This window comes from Macrobrachium rosenbergii, chromosome 22 (assembly GCF_040412425.1).
Source record: "Macrobrachium rosenbergii isolate ZJJX-2024 chromosome 22, ASM4041242v1, whole genome shotgun sequence".
In the NCBI taxonomy this organism is placed as follows: domain Eukaryota; kingdom Metazoa; phylum Arthropoda; class Malacostraca; order Decapoda; family Palaemonidae; genus Macrobrachium; species Macrobrachium rosenbergii.
The window spans coordinates 21,420,815-21,443,490 of record NC_089762.1 but is presented as its reverse complement, the minus strand read 5'-3'; the positions used below and the strand labels follow the sequence as shown (position 1 = coordinate 21,443,490).

Sequence of the window (22,676 nt, the reverse complement as noted above, 5' to 3'; positions counted from 1 at the left end):
CGGCTCCTCTTTGTGACATTCACTGAGAACGACGTCAGTCTGCCCATCTAGGTAGACCAACTGAAAAGGTTTGCATGATATATGATGTTTCATTTTTCATACAAGTAGCTCATTCCTTAGTAAACGGGTTAATCAATTAATCAGTAAGTCCTGATCAAAAGTTGATTCACCCTCCTTGAGTCTTCGACAATTTCATTTTGTCTAATTAGATTTTGCTCTGCTTTATTGACTGCTAATGTACCCTTTCTCCAAATTTACAGAAAGGCTGTAAATAACACTGTATCTTCTGTCTGCTCCACTGTGTGTCTGTGTCCACAGACCAATCACATCCTCAAGCATGTTATTGTTTGGCAACCCCAGTTATTGAACTAAAGTGTTAGTTACCACTTTAAGTATTAATTGCTTCAGTGTTTGGCTTTCCAGTTAGTTAAATTTTATCAGTAACACCTTAAGTGCCAAGATCCAGTGTATAATTTACTCTTCTGATTAAATGTAAATACATGTAATTAATTATGAGCGAGAATTTCTCTACAGAGTCCTTTTCTGAAACTGATATTGCTTTAAATCCCATTTTTTCTTGTTTTGTGAGTGTTGGCCCCCAGTCAAGACCTGTGACACCAAGGTAAGGACAACAGATCAACAACATTCAAAAATAACATTCATAAAATAAATAAATAAATATATATATATATATATATATATATATATATATATATATATATATATATATATATATATATATATATATATACACAGTGCTCCCCCACTTTTACATGGGGATAGGTTCCAGTTAGAACCCACCAAGGAAATGCAAAAAACACGGAAATGCAAAATCCCCTCTAAAAATGCTTATAACCCAGCTTACAACTGCCAAATACCCTATACCCCATAAAGTAAAATGCTTATAATTCCCTATTTTCACAGTTCACTGCCTACTTTGATAGTTCAAACAAAAATATACCTTGAATCATCATATAATAAAACAATTTAATATTTCAAACAAAAATAAACCCCGAACTGTCATCCCAAAACACCCAAAGCCAGCTTACATTACCCTCCTACAACTGTTACTCTTAAGGATGTATACCCCTAAAACACTTATAACTGCCTCTTTTAACAGTTCATTGCCCAACTCAACAGTTCAAACAAAAATATATCTCCAACTATCATCCCAGAACACCCCAATATCATTTCAAAGTCATCTTACATTACGTACCTGCCTACAACTGTTACTCTAAGTATCTCCTATAATTCAGACACACATTTTCTTTTGCTTAATGTACCTTTGTGCAACGTCTCATGTACTGCGCATATGTTCATACATTTTATTATATTTTGCTGTGTTGTAAGATTATTTTTAAATGATATTTACTGTACAGTACAGATTTTAGGATAGTACTACTGTATAGAGCATACAGTATCTAAAATACGTGGGTAGTTTAGAACGGCGGGACATGCTCCTCCAAAAAGGACGCTGGGTTTGTTACTTAATAACGTTATTATTTTCGTGATTAAGTACAAATGCATTTATGATAAAAAAAGAGTATTTAGTACAGTAAGTTCTTGGTTTACATCATTTTGTGGTTAGTCCTCATCATCTCCCATAAATTTATTAAAAAATTATTTTCTGTCATTCTCTCTCTCTCTCAGTATACATGTCCTTTAATGAGAAAACACAGCAAAATATCAGTAAAATGTTATTTCACTTACAGAATCCATTTATACTTATTGATCTAATCACTGTAAAAGTATTTAAAATCCAAATTTCATACATAAGCAGCTCAAAACCTCCAGCAGCTAGTTCTCTCATGACAGAATTTCAGTTCTCTTTCTGTCTCTCTCATATATCAGTACTGTACTGTACATATCCTTTAATGAAATATAAATTCATGTACCATAAACACAAAAAAAGACAAGAATAAACAAATCCAGCAAGTTCACTATTAGATCGACATAGGTAGTGCTGCCATATTTTTTGCTTTGCCTGATTTATTGTACTGTATTTCATTACTAGTTTAGTTGACTATAATTATCACACATATTACAACAGTACACAAGAGAATATTTTATCTCTACTGATGTTCCATCTCTAATCACCAAAAAAAATTTAAAATCTGAATTTCATACATAGGCAGCTCAAAAACCTCCAATAGCAAGTTCTCTGATAACGGAATTTCAGTTTCTCTCTCTCTCTCTCTCTCATATATCAGAACTGTACGGTACATATCCTTCAATGAAATATCAATTACTGTACCATCCACATAAAAAACATGAAAATAAACAAATCCAGCAAGTTCACTACTAGATTGACATAGGGAGTGTTGCCATATTTTTTTTATTTTGTTTGATTCATTGTACTTTACTTCATTACAAGTTTAGTTGACTATGATTATCACACATATAACAGTACACAAGAGAATATTTTATCACTGTTGATGTTTCATCTCTAATCACTGTAAAAATACCTAAGATCCGAATTTCATACATAGTGTTATTCTCTCTCTCTCTCTCTCTCTCTCTCTCTCTCTCTCTCTCTCTCTCTCTCTCTCTCTCTCTCTCTCTCTCTCTCTGCTTAGACTTAGATGTATAAACACTTCAGTTTTCCTTTCCCTCTCTCTCTTTCAGTTATACATACCCTTTACTGAAAAACAGCAAAATATCAATAAAAAGTTATTTCACTTACAGATTCCATTTATACTGTATTGTACTCAGACAGGATTGATTATAGCTACTAAAACTGGCGTCACAACACCTAGGTTATTGACGCCGAGCAGCCTAAGGAAAAGTGACTAGTGTTGGAAGTAGAGCAATTATTCCCTCATTCATCCCCCATAACCAAAGTTAAAGACCTTAGTACCAAGCTCAATGACTACTCCAGCTCATGCTAAGAATAATTTTATATAAAAGCAATGGTTTGTATTTTTGTAGTCACAAAACTTTGTTTAAAGCATACCTTTTACAATCAGGCACTCTCCTACATAATTACAAAGGGAAGAGTTAAGTTACCTGGAAGCTGTATGTGGAAAGGTGGCTAACTGTATATAATATGATATATGGTATTAATATGGTATTAACCCTTAAACGCCTGTTGGACGTAGCAAACGTCGACTAAAATTGTCTGTTGAATGCCGAGTGGACGTAGCAAACGTCGACTACAAAAAATTTCAACCTTCGGTCAACTTTGACTCGACCGAAATGGTCGAAAAACGCAATTGTAAGCTAAAACTCTTACATTCTAGTAATATTCAATCATGTACCTTCATTTTGCAACAAATTGGAAGTCTCTAGCACAATATTTCGATTTATGGTGAATTTTGAAAAAAACTTTTTTCTTACGCTGGCCCGGTAACTCGGCCGAAAATTTCAGAAATTCTTTCCTCATTTTGTCGTAATTTTTGCACTGTTCTATATTAGCCGCTACATAAAGTTTTATATATGAAAATGTGCACAATTTCATGTACAATACAACAGAAAATAACTCATGGTTCTAGCTTTTATCAGTTTTGAAATATTTTCATATAAATCACGATAACTGCCAAAATTTCAACCTTCGGTCAACTTTGACTTCGACCGAAATGGTAAAAACGCAATTGTAAGCTAAAACTCTTACATTCTAGTAATATTCAATCATTTACCTTCATTTTGCAACCAATTGGAAGTCTCTAGCACAATATTTCGATTTATGGTGAATTTTTGAAAAAACTTTTTCCTTAAGTTCCGCGCAAAAAATTCTTTAAATCACGTTGTCGTAATGTTTGCACTGTTTTATATTAGTCGTTACATAAAGTTTTATATATGGAAATGTGCGCAATTTCATGTAGAATACAACAGAAAATAACTCATGGTTGTAGCTTTTATCAGTTTTGAAATATTTTCATATAAATCATGATAACTGCCAAAATTTCAAGCTTCGTCAACTTTAACTCAACTGAAATGGTAAAAACGCAATTATAAGCTAAAACTCTTACATTCTAGTAATATTCAATCATGTACCTTCATTTTGCAACAAACTGGAAGTCTCTAGGACAATATTTCCATTTATGGTGAATTTCTGAAAAAAAAAAAACTTTTTCCTTACGTCTGCGCCGCGGTAACTCGGCCAACATCTCAGAAATTCTTTTGTCATGTTGTCGTAATGTTTGCATCGTTTTACATTAGTCGTTACATAAAGTTTTATATATGAAAATGTGCACAATTTCATGTAGAATACAACAGAAGATAGCTCATGGTTGTAGCTTTTATCAGTTTTGAAATATTTTCACATAAATCACGATAACTGCCAAAATTTCAACCTTTCAACTTTAACTTTCGAAAATGGTAAAAAACGCAATTGTAAGCTAAAACTCTTACATTCTAGTAATATTCAATCGTTTAACTTCATTTTGCAATAAATTGGAAGTCCCTAGCACAATATTTCGATTTATGGTGAATTTAAAAAAAAAAAAAAAACATTTTCCTTACGCTCTGCTTGCGGTAACTCGGCCAACATCTCAGAAATTCTTTCGTCTCGTTGTCATAATATTTGCACCGCTTTATATTAGTCGTTACATAAAGTTTTATATATGAAAATGTGCGCAATTTCATGTAGAACACAACAGAAAATAACTCATGGTTGTAGCTTTTATCAGTTTTGAAATATTTCAAGCTTCAGTCAACTTTAACTCGACTGAAATGGTCAAAAAATGCAATTGTAAGCTAAAACACTTACAGTCTAGTAATATTCAATCAATTAGCTTCATTTTCCAACAAACGGGAAGTCTCTAGCACAATATTTTGATTTATGGTGAATTTTTGAAAAAAAACATTTTTTTACGTCGATTAAATTCTTTAATTCATGCATCATTTTGTGATAATATTTTCTCTGTGTTGCTTTGATCGTTTTAAAATTTGTTATATACCAAAATCATCGCCATTTAGTGTACAATACAACTAAAGAAAAATTAACTCATTAGCTTTAACCGTTTTGCTTACAGCGCGATTTGTATACAATTATATACGAGTTTTTTTTTTGCTGTCATATATTCCAATATTTATATATGATAATGATATTTTTTTCATTTCTGATGGTTGCATACTAAACTTCAGGCAATGACAAAAAAATGAGCCAAAAATGAACTCTTAATCTTAAAAACTAAGCATGCTGTGATTTTTTGAAAAAAACTTTTTTTCCGCTTCAACGCTAACTCACCGAACGCCGCCGGCATATGGGAGACGTTTTTGTAAATAGGGCTTCGGCGTTAAAGGGTTAATATCAAAGTTGACTAAATATTTAATAATTTTTTAAAGTGAACTCTGTGAATAGTAATTTTAGTGGATGTCTGGTTGCAAATTCAACACTTATACTAAATAACATAAAATATTGTTCTTGAAGTTCTGATTTTCAAGTGATATATTCATTATTGCCACCACCCTTCCCTCTTCATGTAATAAAACCAGGTATACTGATGACAGTACAGAACTGTAAATATTAAAATGTGCACATATGTGAAAATCAATTTATATGAAGGAAGGTATGGAGAAAAAAGATGAAGACTAGCTCGTCTGTTTTTATTCTCCACTGGACCTAGACTCGGTTAAGTTTTAGTAAGTAAGCTTACAAAGCAAAACTGGTTAAAAGGTGATTCAACTACAAGAAATATCATAAGCCACACAATGCATTTGTGTATTAACTGACAGTATCATAAACTTAAATATTCTCATTTATATTTTCTTGCAGTTTTGTTCTATTTTAATTAAAATACTGCCGGCATATCTATCTTTTCAAGACACTGACTGTTGTTGCAGTACATAGTCTAACATTTCTTAAAACGGAATAACATTTTTAAGGGTCATTTGTTGAATTTCTTTCAAAGAATACAATATTTATTCTATACTCTGTAAACATATTACTAATAAATTGCTTGTCAGGCCTGGTGGAGGGCAAAACAGTCAAACTAAACTAAACCTTGTTTTTCTTAAGGTCTTTCTTCATGTGGATTTTTATACAAATTATGTACACACACACACACACACACACACACACACACACACACACATATACACACACATATATATATATATATATATATATATATATATATATATATATATATATATATATATATAGAAGACAAACAGGTATTTATTCTTGAAAATTATAAATCCTTGAGCTATTAATAACAAAACAAAATGAAACAAAAACTTACCTAACCTCTCGGTTTCGCTTTTCACCATTTCTGCTCCTTTCTTTGGATCAAATGGTTCTTTTTCTTTCTTCTCTTTAACTCCTTGCTTGTTACTATCTCTCTCTCTCCACCTTCTGTCTCGACCATCATCCTCATCATCCTCATCATCGTAGTCATCACGGCGACGTTTTCTAAATTCTGTAGTACACGTATTTAAAAACAATCCAAACAAACTGCATAAATGTGATAAAAACCTACTTCCTTATGTCTACAGTATACAGTAAACATCTTAGGCTGATTCACCTTATGGCTACATCATGTGTAAATATCTTGCTGGGTTTCTTACACAGAGATGACTAAATTGACAAGTTTGCATTAAAAAATATGAATGTCTATTAGTCCAAAGACTTTAGTGACAAGAGAATACATATTTTACACCCAAAGACTTTTCAAGAATCAACAAAATGGAATGGAAGTGTGCAACAACAATCATTAACAGTTGATTCACCCACACACACACACTGCTTCTACATATAGTGTATACTTACACAAAATAATCAATATTGATTATTTTGTAGTAGGACCTTCATTTGGCATCAAAACAAACAACAGTTCCTCCTATTTCTTATAAACATTTTTGCCCTGCCACAATACAAACACCACTTTCCACATACTACAAGATCACATTCTTTCAGTGTCATAGCCATCTCATATCATCCAGATCATCTGTATGAATTTGGGTTACAGAAATATATAAAAATATTTCTGCAACCAAAGTTTCTTATGGTTATACAGGAAGATGGACATCCATTCAGAGAAAACAGTTTGACCTTTGTGTTACAAAATAATAATGAACCTCCTTCAACAAAGTTCAAAACAGCAACACTTTTTCAAAATAAATTTTGTATAATCATCATCCCTCTCTGTTTGTTGATCATCTCAGCACAGCAGATATTCCACTATCCATAGCTAATGATATCTCTGAACTAGTTTCCACCTCAAGTCTGACTTCAATGATAACATACACTTATATGTGAAAAATATTTTACATTATGGATGGCCATCACAATACACCAAAATATTATACTTCTACAAAGCTCAATGACCCCAGGAAGACTGAAAATATGACTCAGGCCCACAGAAAACAAAAGCAGTTTAAGAGTTTGCATGAATTATGATCACCAAAGGAAAGTTTGGTTGTTGTCTTTAAGTCATAATCTTCCTTACACTACAGCAAACCTGTTCTTATCCATGTCCACAGCCAACGGTGGCCTGATGTGCCAATTTTCAAAAAGTTGTCTGATTGCTTAACAAATTTTATTTATAAACCTGGTGTCTTAACAAATATCTGAAACATATGTACTGTATTTCACATTAACTTTAAAAAGATAAAAATTTTCTTCCATACAAATATTTCAAGGGTAAAATATAATTCAAATGCATATGAAAATGTGCACTTGCCACTCAAAATATTAAGAAAATAACAAGGAAAAAAATTTAAATTAATCTGAATCTCAAATCAGTCAAAAGAAATTGTGTGACCATGAAATAAGAAAAGCCCTAAAAGAGCTCCCAAAAAAAAAAAAAAAAAAAAAAAAAAAAAAAAATTTGCTATTCTCTTTAGTGCTTTAAAAAAATGCTTTTCCAAATCAAAAGTCTGGAACAATAAAGAAAAAAGGACCTCCACTAGAAAGCACTCAGATGGTGCAAAACAACAAATTTAATAATGGCTCATCTCCGTGAAGCCTCGTAGACTTAAATATTTTCATTAAAAAACAATGCCTGAACTTTCCTATCAAGATTAGGCAACAGTTTTGTTAAAAAGAGAAAATAACATTTGAAAAACTGACCTACCAAGTTAAAAATATTATAATCTTTGATCTTTGACTGGATTCATCTCCAAAACCAAATGACCTCATTGTTCCTTAACCATCCCTACATGAATTCCAACAATTCTTGAGGACAGATGCACAAACACCCGCAAGTAAAATGGCTAGGAGTATCCAGTCCACAAGTGTTAATTATGCCATTGTAATTATTAGGTCTCATCTCCCTAATAATTGCCAGAGTCAGTTAAGAAAACAGTTTAGCAAAACCACTGAGCTAAAAATCTTAAGTTCTCATAGGGCTGAACTCAGGGAAGCAGAGTGCAATACAGTGCTACTAACATTCAAGAATTCATCTAAAGCCAATTGTTACCAGAAATTTCAGCATGCTACTTCTATAGCCACAAGTCAAGACTTAGCCTTAAGATCCAATAGCCCTTTTAGTTCATGAAAGATACCACAATATCCATTACATTCTTTACAGCTCTTCCCCAACCACATAAGGAATGAACATGTACAGAAAAAATTTGGTGCAGCAAAGATTTGTTAACTTTTAGATCCATACTGCTGATATGCATGAATATATTCTCAAATCCTTAAATCCACCTATGTCTTGCATCCCAGAGTCCACGGTAATTCAAACCTCTAGGCAGGTTGTGCTGTGCAAAAGTTGCCCCCACCTTCTCTTATGATGTATTTTAATGAATTGGGAGTTTCTCTAATAAACTTTACATAATTTTCCTCATGTAGATGATACAGCCAAACTGGTTTTGAGGAATTACAACTTAATGACACTGTATATGCTTTGTTCCCTACTTAAATTTCCAAAGAAATTCCTCCAGTGTACTGAAATTAGCATGTTGTCCAATAGCAAACCTGCCATTAAACACAACTTACAGCCTTGGCTGGACAAAGTACTGAATGCTAAAAGAATTATACTGGCTCCTATGGACAGTTACCCTTAAAACAGTCTCAATTAACTTGCAGAGTAAATGACTACTCCCCATGACTTTTGAAGAAGAAACTTTGTGAGAACCAAATCATGTTAAAAAAATTCTGCCTGGAATCATGGGGAAGATACACAAATATCTGTAAACCCGTCACTCAAATCCTATTAAGAAACTGTACTCGTATTTCTTACTGCTATTTCATTTATCAGTACAATAATCTCTATCCACTATATATTTCACTTTTCACCCAGGGTGCTAACACACGTAGTGTGTCAAACATTAAGTGCCTGAATAGTTCCTTGGTAATGCTTTTATGATCAAAAGGTTTAAAATTTGGAAATTTTGGAAAAGAGATTTTCCAATTTCTCTGGTTTATTAAAACTACCCTGTCCAAACCTTTAGATTTGAGTCTGTCTCTTCTTTCTCTCTCTGCATTCAACTTTTCCTTATACTTAAATTCAATCTCCTTTGTCAACATCAGTTTTGATCTCTGCTCAATGTAGTTTCATCTCCTTTTCTCAGGGTTTCACTGTTACAAGATAAGTACTCTGAATATAAGGCATTAATCACACCACCTAATTATCTAAGGGACACTAGGACTGGACAATACAAAGAAATTTAGCAAATGCCATATGTACCTGCCTTTCTTACTACCTGAGGGCAATTATTTTAAGATCCAAACCTCACTGTACAAAGTCAAAAGAATTAATTCAACTTCTATAATCAATCTAAACCTAAAGACTAAAGACAACCATTACACTGCTGCAAATCACCATTTACTGACAAAAAAAATTTTTATTTAATAAATTTGTCTGCCTTAAAACTGTATTGTTGCAAGAGCTATTAACTAGTCCTTTTGAGAGTCAAGTTTTTACGACAGAGGCCTAGTTAAATTACATAATATATAATAACAATAAAACTTAAAATCTTACTTTTTTTAAAGCAATGTACCCTGTTCACTGTAATTGGGGCAAGTATTCCACCTTCATTCTTGGACAGCTGGACCCACCACACTATGCATTGGAGAGCACTGCCATGTCCCCATGACTAAGTGCCATTTAATAAGCAGCAAATATGCTCTAATTGAGGATGTGAAAAACTATTATTATGTGAGCTCTTCGACTTTTTCTAGCCATCCAGTGTAAAATGTATTACATTAGTTGATAATGTTGCCAGCAGCAATGAAAATGCTTCATCAAAAATTTAAAACATACCCAACACTCATACTGCGAGATCTTGTTATATATGGATATAAATAATATAAACAGACAGTCCCTGGTTACCGGTGGGGTTCTGTTCCGACGGCATGACGATAAGCAAAAATTGCCGATAACAGAAAATCACTGATTTTTGGAGCTTATCGGCACTGATAACCAGAGATCAGTGCCCCTATTAGTTATGTATCAGCGCCAATACCCGATTACTGGTGCCAGTAAGTGGAAATCGGCGCACATCAGCAATTCTCGTCGCTAGACAAGTGCCGTAAAGCCGGATCGCAGATAATCAGGGACTGCCTGTATCCTAAAATAAAAAGGAGTTCCTCACATCAAAATAAAAAAAAAAGAGAACATAAAATATCATCTTCCATTTGTGTGGCTTGTGAGATTCTTTTCTCTACTTTGAGCTTATTTTTTAGAACAATAACATACATGCGAGTTCCAACATTCTGTACTTACAGCTGTTTTTACAAGTAACTACAGTGGCTGCTGTGACTTGTGTAGGCACAGATTACAGTAATAGATACATCTGTCTTAATACTGATATACACAGTAAGTTAAAATGCAACTGTATGACTAAAATTTTTATATTATGAACTTGATAATATATGGGAAGCATTTGGTTTTATATAACATTTTTTCATTAAAAGCACACTACTGCACAATAATCTTTAACAAGTGCCACATGACACATTATTTGTTCATTAAGCTTTAATGCTTCAATCTACACAAGTCCTAAAGTGATATTACAACCCCACATTAAAAGACATCATCTTAAGTACTGTACAATGGTCTGTATTCCAATACTCATAGCCTTATGTAACCTCTACTAAATACAAATAAACTGTACCTTATGCACTTACCTAATTCTGATATAGGCTAAAGAAATGAGTTTTCATGTTTATGAACATGTTTTGTTCAAAGACTTTATTTATATAAAGGAAAATATCTAAAACATGCATTTTCAAAAAAGAATCATTATAGCACTGCTGAGGTAGTTGAGCATATACAGTATGTAATGTTACTGTATACTGTACTTATCTTGGAATGGCCTTGGACATTATAGACTTCTAAGATTTTTCAGTCTCAATGAAAGTGCCAATTACATTGAAAATAAAGTACAACAGCACTAGTTAAAAAAATTACTGATTCACTCTAAAAAATGTGGTATCTCCATAATCTTTCTGGGTAAGTACTTAAAATGCATAGGTAAACTACCAAATTTCACATCACATTCCTTGAAACTAAAAAAACAGAGCAACTTAAAACTTCAACCAGACTGAATTTCCAACAAAGGCCCTCTTCATAGAGTTGCCAAAATTTTTCTAGGCTTTCAGTTGAATTCTATAGTATGATCGCACATTAGGACTTTTTGAGGATTACTTATCCCCCACCTTCAGTATTTCAATGTACAACTGAAAAGCAGCCTTCCAAGATCATTGATATAATTACAGTAAGAGTGGTGGTTCAGATATATACTGTATATACACCATTATTTTTTCACAAGACCATTACACTTTCTGTCAATCATGGAAACTGCACGATTTTCAATGCAGGTTACACTATTGTCCAGAAGAATGGTCAAAATTGATACATACAGTAGAACAAGTGCAGGGCTAATCTCTCAAAGTTCTGCTCATTTGCCAATAAAAACCATAAGTGCTGACAACAAATGAGGTAAAAGATTGGTTTGTAATACTAATGAAATACTATTTCAATCACTTTGAGTACCTTGGTGAAATGCACTGGTTTTAAGTACTATCCTGCAGTTGTATTTCCTTCCTCCAACTGGAAACTAGCTGGCTTCCTTAAATGCAGTGGCAACCATGTATCACTAATGGGTTCAAAATATACATGTAAATGTTCTTCATAACTTTGTCTAAAAACAAGTTTCAATATCAATCTTGTTGAGTGAGGCATTTTCTCAATATTTTTGGATAAAACTAAACTACTTATTTTTCAAAATTTGATAATATGCTACTTCCACTATACCAATTATTCAAAACGTAGTTTTTCTATCATCTAAATCTTTTCATCTAGGATCAATAATATATTCCAGAGAACAGCAACAAATACCACAAGTAAGTCATCAAAAAACTTCTAGAATTTTAGTTATTTTTATCATAATAAAAATATAATTTGTCTAAAGGTTGATCATGGTGTTTCTCTCCTTACATATCAAAGAAAAATATAATCTAATATTTAAACAATTTTACCCAGTTACAAACTGTTTTTCAGAAAAAACTCCTCACCGTGGTATTCTCAGAAAAATATCATCACTATGGTATTCTTCAAAAAGTATTCCATTTTTGACGTCATTATTTGGGGTATGACTTAATGGGATTCATCAAAATCAGCAGCAAAAGTAAAGCCAATTTTTCGTAGGCGATCATTAAAGTATATAAATTTCAAATTTCCAATATTCTAATTTTTTAAATGTATGGTAGTCCATCAGGCATGCATGTAAAAACAGATGTGAAGTTTTGAGTTATGTCCTTTCTATCACTCAGTAGAAAATGAAGGCAAATAATCTGCCACTGTAACTTTACAAATTATATAAAGATGTTTCCTCTCTTTAAAAAATCCTTGCTATTTACAAAGTGCGTGTGGTACACAATTTTAAACCTGAAACTGAACTTTTCTGGATTTTTCTATAACTAGTGCTATGATTATCACAAAAATTCAAAACCATCTTCTATAACAGGATAATGTAAATAAGTAAAATTTTCCTGAGGACTCTGGAGTAAAATTTAAACACACTAACAGACTACTGCATGCACAATAATTCTGGAGAATTCAAAGGCAATTATCATCAATTCTTGATTGTAGAAGTGTGTCACTGCAGGCCACATGAAGATATGCACTTTACGTTCGTCCTTCTGGGCAGTACCACACTTACAATTAACATTAAATCCTGAATATCAATTTTCATGAAATCTTATGTAATGGCTTTGTAAAATTGCTTCTCAAATGATAGCCTAATAGATGACACAAAGGGACGTGTAAATCTCATTTACTGATTGTGGTGAAACGAAACTACTGTACCTACTTTTTCTTACAGCTCCCCACATTCATTGAGAGCTGAAATGCACTGCTCTTTAGAAAGGAAGTACTTTCATGACATATCAAAGTAAATCAAGACACAATATTAAACGCTTGAGCAACTGATATGCTTAACATGTCCCCATCCTTGAAAGGCTCAAAGCCACAAATGTAGCATGAAGTGTTTTCTTTTCTCTACAATCAAACCTAGGAGTCATTCCAATAACACTTTTAAAGGACATACTATTCCTGATACGACCACTTAACATTCTGTCAATCATGGAAGCTGCACGAATTTCAATGCAGGTTACACTATTGTCCAGAAGTTTGGTCTACTTGAAATCTGAGTATGGAAATTCACAATGCATGAAACACTTCTTAACACTGCAGTTCACATGCCAGCAATCACGCTGGAAGACAGAAGCTGCTGCTTCTTTACAAGTAATTATTATGCAATCAAAAATATTGCCCACCAGCTGCCACCAAGTAATAAATATGTATTTTATTAAGTAAGGCAAACCAGACTTTAAGGAAGTTTTGATCAGTTTATTTACCTTACCTAAAATATCAATTTTAATCTCCCTTGGCTGTACAGCTACCTGCATAAGTTTAGAAGCAATGCTCTATGTGAAACAACAGCCAATTAGCAGCAAGTTACTTCTCATTCGTATTCTCATAAAAAGTAAAAATGAGGTTGGAAACAAAGACCTGAATTCATGATAGCATCCAATACTTAAAATGTACTACCTGCCATTTATTGTTTAAGAAGATTCAGAAGTAAAATGGCAAACATGGTTCTTTAGCATTCCACTATACCATTCTTTATATAAAAGAATGTATGCACTATGACTTTAAGGCTTTCTGCCATTAATAATTTATAGAGCACTTCATTCTTACTTCTTTTTAAGTGGGGAGTCAGGGGAGTTAAGACCATCATAATATTTTTAATGCTTTTGTAACAGACATCACTGACTTCTCCATATATACTTACAGTTCCCAGAAGTTCTACTTTTTTTATCAAATCCGATATTTCAAGACTTGACTTAAGCAAGGACAAAAATAATCCCTAGTGTATCCTAAACATTTTTCCAGTTAGTACAGCAACTAAGCATTATATAACAATATATGTTATTATAATGTGATGGTGCTGGAATTTTTCATTTTATAAACAAATTAACAATCAGAATAGGTCAGCCAGGAAGGCCTCTTACACTCTTCAAACTCATAATTCAGTGAGTATACTATCTCCCGTTGCAATATTGTTTTTGCTGTGTTGCAGCTATCTGCTCACATTTGTTATGTCTGTGGATAGCTCTCAGACCATAAACTCCATACCACAATATCTGGCCTAAAATATGAATGGGTGATTACAAACCAAAACTAATTCCATCCTAATTTAGGGCATATGTAACTGAATTCACAAAACAACTGAAATAGAGATGGTACTACAATGGATATCTACCCCAGAACCCTGTTACTCCCTTTTCAGCAACTCCTTTTTATTCTAGTAGTTTTTCTGCGAGCAGCATCAAGTATAGCTGGTCTCTGGGTTATACTTTTGAATACGGCCAACGTTTCTAAAGGCAAAATAAATTTCAAATTAATATGCTAAAATGATTATCTGAAGTCTGGTGTGAACAAGCTCATTTTAACCAAAATGTGCACAATCTTAAATCACACTTACTTTGCTTTAATAAAAATAAAATTATTTTAACAATACAGGTATTACCTATAAATTGATTCAAATCAAGGACAACATACCTGCGCAATCACCAATGACTGAGCTCTGACATTCTATTGAAAACCACACCAATTTCAATATGGTTATGATACTCTGATTCACAAGCTACCTCAGCATCTTGTACAAAGCATGTCATATCTTTAAGGGCAAACTTCCACAAACTGATATCTTGCCAAAAGTTGAAACTGCAGAGAATGTTTTATGATGTTCAGATACATGAACCCAAGTCTCCTGATATAACATGATTTGGTTATAATCCAATGCAGGAATAAATAAAAAAAATGGCTACAAACTGAAAGTAATGAGCTGTCATAGACTGAGATACAGCACTTAGTGCATAATATACTTGAAGTATTTGGTTGGTATTTGCTGATAAATATTCCAGAGCAGGGAGCAGTAACCACATATTTGGCTAATAAAGATCTGCTCATATGCTGTTCTCTGGTTAGGGGTTACATTTTAATATAGCAAGAGATTGCCTACCATGATTTTACTAGATAATTTGAAAGTTGACCACCCAAGACATCTTGTCAATCATGGAAACTGCACGATTTTCAATGCAGGTTACACTATTGTCTAGATGTAGGGTCAACTTAAATCCTTTAAGAACACTGGAATTATAATTTATAATTTGGCAATACTTCCTTGCATCAATGGCTCACTGAACATTTGAAGCAAAAAGTTAACCATAGCTAAAGCTTTCACTAAACTATATGTAAAACAATTGCTGAACATTATGTTAAGCTGAAAGCAACTCTAAATAAAATATCCAGGTACAGTGCATTCCAAAGCTGGCAAATGAAGTTCAGTAACATTCCAGCTTAGTTTCTAAAAGAAAATCTTATTTATTCTTTTACAATGGGTAAAAAAAGTTTTTTTAATACTCGCTGCTAAATACAGAATCCACCTTACAACATGGAGGTGTATTTACAGTCTGCAAAAACACAATTTTCACTAATCTTTATATTAACACAGCCAAACCTCTCATTTTACTCCTGCCTTAACACTAGTTAAAGTGGTTAGCGTGGTACTTATTACACTTAAAACAAACAGAGCCAAGATTAATGCTGGTGGAACCTTCCTTCAATAACCTACCAATTTAAATCCACCCATATGTAATAAAGGAATTACATAATCAGAGACGTTAGGAGTGACTCCTTGGAATTTATGAAGGTAATTGTCTACCTGTACAACACACAAAGCTCTTCAGTCAATCTCTAATATAGAGTGGAAACAATTAATATCTTATTAGTTGGCATATTCATAAAACTAGAAATGAACAGCCATAGCTACATAATATATTTGTAATGTATCTCCATAAAGTTACATTACTCCTAACTACACAGTATTTATGTATCTCCATGAAACCATGAAAGCTACATTATTCTTTGGAAATTCATAACCAACACCACCATATAATGATACAAAAATATGAACTACAACACAACTGGCAAGTGGATGATTGTATCTCTCTCTCTCTCTCTTTTTTCCTCTCAGACACACTAAGAATATTCTCACCACCCTCTATCCTCTCTTACAAAGTCCAGTTAAAAGCTAGAATGACAATATGCCATTCCAACTCAAAAATTATTTGGTTTCCATCACACTGCAATCCAAGATAATACAACATTCACAAAAGTAACTTCAGCCAAAAACTAAGTTTCCTCTCCTGTTTCATGTAATGAGCAATATCATCTGGGCCGCAGTCTTCATGAAAAGACACTTACAGGAGGCTTGCCATCACTAGGGATACACTCTTGAATTTTAGAACATACCACAAATGCTCTCTCTGACTCTCTATGTGATTGTTCAGCATAGAGTTTTTCTGAATATACAATATTCACTCCACAAGGTTAATAGACAGATATTATCAGAAATATACAACAATTTCTGATGATAGCACTTTTGATAAACAACTGCTCAAGAAGTGTCAGAGGCGGCTGCGTTTAGCTGATGCTATAGGCACTAATCTTGTGGATAATACTGGTTACAGAACCTGTGTGCAAGCATAACTTGTGTGTTATCCAGTAGAGCGTCAGCTGACATCAAGCAATCATAAAGAGAATATGAACTCTGCCATACTCTGAAATCTTATTCTGCCATTTTTACAATATGTTGAGATATGTACGAGCAACTTTTGCTGATCTGATGAACTGAAAATCTTTAAACATCTCTCAAGTACTGTGTAAGTGTATGGTAAAGCTTCCAACCTTGAGGGTGCCAAAAGGGTTATTATTAAGTGATGCTGGACATTAGGCAGTGCAACAGCAAAGTACAAAGTGTTGAACATATCAGTGAGTACTTGGTTTTGGCCAATCAACATTACCTACTGTCCTTAAACAGATCGATGCTGTTTTTGTGGTAGATCAGAACATCTCTTCTTACTGTTACAGGGACTGCCAAGATGTGTGACCCAATCATAAGGATGGAGAGGCCCCTATTCATCTGTATCCTGGATATGAATGGGAGGCAGGCCAATATATCCACCTAACCAGTGAAAATGAAGGCCATATCACTGTAAGCTAATTCCAAGAATTAAATAGGAAGCCTTAATTACAAGGAGATATTGCCTGCAATTTGTGGCTCATACGGGGACTTTCAAAACTGAGTTCAGTTAATTTTACACTGACTTCAGATGTTGTGAGGGCAGAAGCAACAAAGTCATGATAGTGGTTACACTGCCAGGTAAGTCTAGAACAAAGCTGAGATGGGCCTTTCCTGAAAGAGTATGTCTACCAAGACTTATCATTCAAAAGAAGACCACTTGGGTTTGAAGCTGCAAAGGACCATATGTCCAAGGTGTTCTTTTCCAGCACTGACAGTGATTTGATAATGTTAGCCTTTCCTATTTCTAACGTAAAGAATCAAATGAAACTGAAGAGATTTACCAAGGAGCAGCTTTGCACAATCTAAAAAAAATCCAGTTCAATAGGTTAGGTTAGGTTAGGTTGGATAAAGGTTAGCCATGTTTCTCAGCCCTTATGCAGTAAGCCAGAAAATAGTATTCCAAACAGGTTACTCCGCCATTCAGATGATGTTGCAAGTCATTCCAGAGTGCCAAGGATAACTATCTTAGTAACAAGTTGTTGTTTTTGCCTCCAAAGACTACTTCTTTAATCCACCCAATAGAGTACGGGTAAACACTCATCTCACCTTTCAAGGCCTACTATCATTACCATTACTTTTTCTTCTTCTCAGTTTAATTAATAATTGGGATCACTGTTTTAAATGAGCCATTTCCAGATCTTTCTACCCTGCATCCTTCCTTCATCTAATCCTATCTCTCTCATATATTCCTGATGCAATCTCTCCATCTTCATTTAGGCCTTCCTCTCCTTTGTATCCTTAGCACTTCCTGTTCTATGATCTCTCCTCCACAAACTGCTGAAACCATCTCAATCTTGACTTGGGCCTTCTCTGACACATCAGTGGCGTATACTGACCTCCCAGTTTAATCATTTTTCATCTTTTTCTTTTCATCACTCCTCTTATCCATCTCAGCATCCACAATTCTGCCAAAGTAAATTTATTTTGTTCTATTTTCTTCAGCGGTGCTGTTTCTAGCCTATATACTGCAACACAGCAGGTTTTATCACCATTTTATGTACCTTGCCCTTCAGCCTAATAGGGGTTATTTTGTTGCACAGTATAGCTAATAACTCCCTTCAATTATTCCCTCTGACCTGAATTTGATGGTCAACTTTCTGTGAGACCTCAGGCCCTGTAAGTGAATCTGTGGAAGGATTGTTGCTAAATTACAGCATCCCATCACAGATAAATGATGCATCATGATTTCTGTACAGTGCCTGACAATAGCCGTACCACTTCTCATCCAATCAATACCATTATTATCAGTAGTTTTACAAGAGCAGAGTTAAATTCTTGATCGTGGTAGGTGTGACCCAAGGTGTTTATTGTTAATAACAAAATTCATCTGATAAATAGCAGTCTTTCAAAGTTTAATATATCTCCTTATGTTTTAACCTTCATATTTAATCATAAGTATTGACTTGTATTCCCTTCATACAGATCACTTGAGTGCAAGCAATTCAAAACCCTTCATACAATTTGTGGAACTGCAACTTAACTTGCTCTAATAATAGTTTTGAACAGGGCTTCTATAACATTTGAGTCATTGAAAATTACAATTTTCTGTGGCGGGATATTTCTAATGAAGCTAACTGTTAACCTTCTTGCTCACAATTTTGTTAATTAAACAGGAACATTGTTAGGTTAAAGGAATTAATCTGCATTAGCAGTGAGGTCCTAGTCAATCTGTTGATGCTAGCCCTGACAAGTCTAGCCCTCTGTGCTGAATGACATCAGGAGGAAGATATGGCCTGAATGCCTCCACAACTTCATTGGCGTTACTTCTCTTGAGAACATAAAGATGTCTTGAGGTTGTTGGGTGGATGAGAATGTTGCTGAGCAGTGTGAGTCACAACATTTATGATTACCAAGCAAACGCACTCACCAGACTTGAGCTCTCCAAGGAAGACGTACCAGAAGTTTCTAAGAAGTTAAACATCAAGTGTCTTTAGGCCTTTCTTACACTATCTGAAGCTGCCATCAACTTTATGAAAGGCACTGTCTTGTCTTTGCCCCTTAAACAGCAGGCCTACTATGCTTAACATTAGTGCAGATCTACCATCGTGAGTGGGGATGGTGGAATCTACCACTGTGTGGGGGGCATGATAAAAATTTCATTATGTTTCACAAGTACCAATACTTGGCACACTTTTTGTTCAATTCCTCATATACTGTGCTTACTGACACCTCCCTCCCTCTTAGTCATGAGCTGTCAGCACTTGGTCACTCTTTACCATATCATCTTCTAACAGGAGGGAGATTGGAGAACTGTTGACAACTCTTGGACTAAACACAAATTATGGTGTGTACTAAATATTTTTTATCTATTTTTATAGTATGCCTAAATTTTTTCTTGCAGGTTTACTATCAGGAATTCTATGTAAAACAGAAAGTATTCAATTGTATTTGTTAGGTCACATAATCACTGATATAACTTGGAGTGACAGTTATGATCACCTGGGATGAAACCTAGTTTTTCAACATAAAAAATCCAGTTTGCTACATAATATTTTAATTTTCAATTGGTTATGATGAAACAAAACCATCAGGCCAACAATTAAAAGAGAATTGTGAAAATCAACGCAAGCTTCTGATAACTACCTAGGAATTGAGTAAAAATATCTTTACATAATACTATGACAAAAGTAGGTGCTTATTTAACCAGTTGTACTTGCTTGTACCTCTAGTTATTGCAATTTTCAGCAGCTCATGTGTTCCATTTCTTTTGTCACTTTAAAGGATAAAGTTGCAGTGCATGGAACTCCACAAACTCTTGACAATACAGTAGTATATGTAAATTACAGTTACAAGGTTCAGTTATTTGAGGGTAATGATGGACAGCGAATCCAATGTTTACATAAGCCAGCTGCCAATAGCATAAAATTTATGCAGAGCCCACTAAAGGAAGAATTATGTGGCTATGAAACAGATCAACTCTTGTGGATAGGATTAATTTTACTGAAACTTCAATTAAACAGCAAACTGAACAAGTCAAATTACAGTATTGCAAATGTACAAAAAGTATTGTGCTACCTCATACTGACAAGAAGATATTCATAACAGTCCAAACTGGAACATATTATTCAAATGTCGCGTGTAAATAAAAAAAAAAAAACAACAGTTTTACGTTATAAAACATAACCTAAATATACAGGTGCAAAAACATTCTGTGCCCAACTCTGACATGAGAGTGTAAATCATTTTGGTGTGACACAACAGTACTTCCTTAGTGCAGGAGGTTTCACTCAGCATTAATCACCATTTCACTACTTTTAAGAGCACAAGTAGCTCTGTATTAACTACATTTACTTGGTACTAAGGTGTCAGTAAAATTAGAAGGTTTTATATTGTATGAACAAATATATCATCTGAACAGCACTATGGGCAATGTTTATGTAAATCTTCCAAATATCTCACATTGTTAAAGTGCTTCATTCCAATGAAGATTACATAGTTTTTTCAGATACTGTATGCAGGTCAGCCTCTTCACAATGGACATTATCATTTTGAATTATACTTGTTCAAATTTCATCTGTAAACTTCTTAATTTCCAAGATAATACTCTCGAAAGCATTTTTAATTTAAAGTTCCCTTTTATATTTAAGGAGAAGGGAAAAAGCATTCTGACCCTGAGGATGTTTCAATTTTCCAAAATTTGAGTAACATACTTTTCCTAATGTTACCAAGACAACCATATAACCATTATAACCCAATATAATTTGCAGCCAACAACTTTCACACTGGTAACACCCCCTTGAAATATATTGTACTGGGATGATGCAGATAACAATATCAACTGAACAATTTCCTTGAGAAAAGTCTGGCTGACAAGTCTTAACATCCAGACAATCATGGAAACTGCACAATTTTCAATGCAGATTACACTGTAGTCTACATGTTTAGTCAGTTTCATTCAACAAAACACAGGATTTTACTATCACACATAATTCTAGCAGCTGTGGCTTACTGACATTAAAGAGTACAAATCAAATTTAAAAAAATTATCATTTTACAGTACAATGCTATTAAAAAAACTAAGACTATATAATTCCCAATAATACTGAGATGACCATCCACAATAATAATTAATTTAACAAATCCATATTTTCATGTATCTTTAAATCTTTCTTTAACATTTTTACAAAATGAAATAGCATGTTAAAACTGGTTCATTTACTAACACTTAAATGAAAAATTTTCATTTCTCTTTTAGCATTACAATATTCTTATATGGTCAATTGCAGTAGGTACCTACATAATATGTGCAAGAACTTCACGAACTTTCAGAAAGTCTAACATGCAACATACAAAGAAAAAGACACCTGACAATCTGACATTAGAAGTTTCCTCAGATTTTATTCCTGCAATTAAACCAGCTTGAGTACAGAATTCATACAGGGAAAAGCAAAATAAAATCAATAAAAGTATAATCTATATAATATACATTCCCATACCTTATTTTGCAATAAATCATGTAATCTAGAAGGACCCTTCAATGCTACTTAAGTGATTTACCTAAAAAAATATGGAAGTCTCTATGCCACTTACTGGAGGCTCTTACGTTGCGAATTCCGATAAAGATTAGATGATGATTGCGGGATAATGACAAAAATTGCTAATGAATTCTTCCACTGAACTTTCTGAATTAATTTACTACAAATATGAATACCTAAAGAAGTTGCTCCAAAGAAGATACTTCCCTCCCAATGACAACTTGTAACAGCTCTGTCATCCTTAATTAAGGTCTAGAAAGAGCACTATTTCTTTTCATACTTTTGGTGGGCTTTATCTACTGTTCCATGTCCGGAACTGAGGTGAACTAAAAACATACAAGTGATCAAGCCAGCCCTCCCTTTAGTCCATATTTTTCTGAACCACTACAAACCCACACTCACAGTTACTCATTCACTGTTACTGATCCTGTCTGCTTCATAATAACACTCTTGCATTTCAAAGAAAATAGCTTGGGAAGGCAGTCTGCACAAGTGGGGCTGGTTTTATCAAGTAAAATGAAGAGTGATATAAAGCCTAAAAATTGGAAGGTGGATTCACCACACTCGATTGGTTATGAGATAAATGACTTTCCATGAACAAAAACTACGTGCCAGGATCTTAACAGTACTGCTTTTTTTAGGGGAAAAAATCCA

General features: G+C 33.8%; 1 protein-coding gene across 6 annotated transcripts in view; it reads right to left on the bottom strand.

Annotated features, from left to right (window-relative positions):
• Positions 1–22,676, bottom strand: part of LOC136850627 (uncharacterized protein DDB_G0284459-like) — a 370,523-nt gene that overhangs the window by 105,339 nt on the left and 242,508 nt on the right. For all 6 annotated transcript variants that reach the window (XM_067124330.1, XM_067124327.1, XM_067124329.1 and 3 more), the window contains one exon: positions 6,186–6,362. In XM_067124330.1, the coding sequence (XP_066980431.1) occupies positions 6,186–6,362 (177 nt within the window). The remainder of the gene's footprint in view (positions 1–6,185; positions 6,363–22,676) is intronic.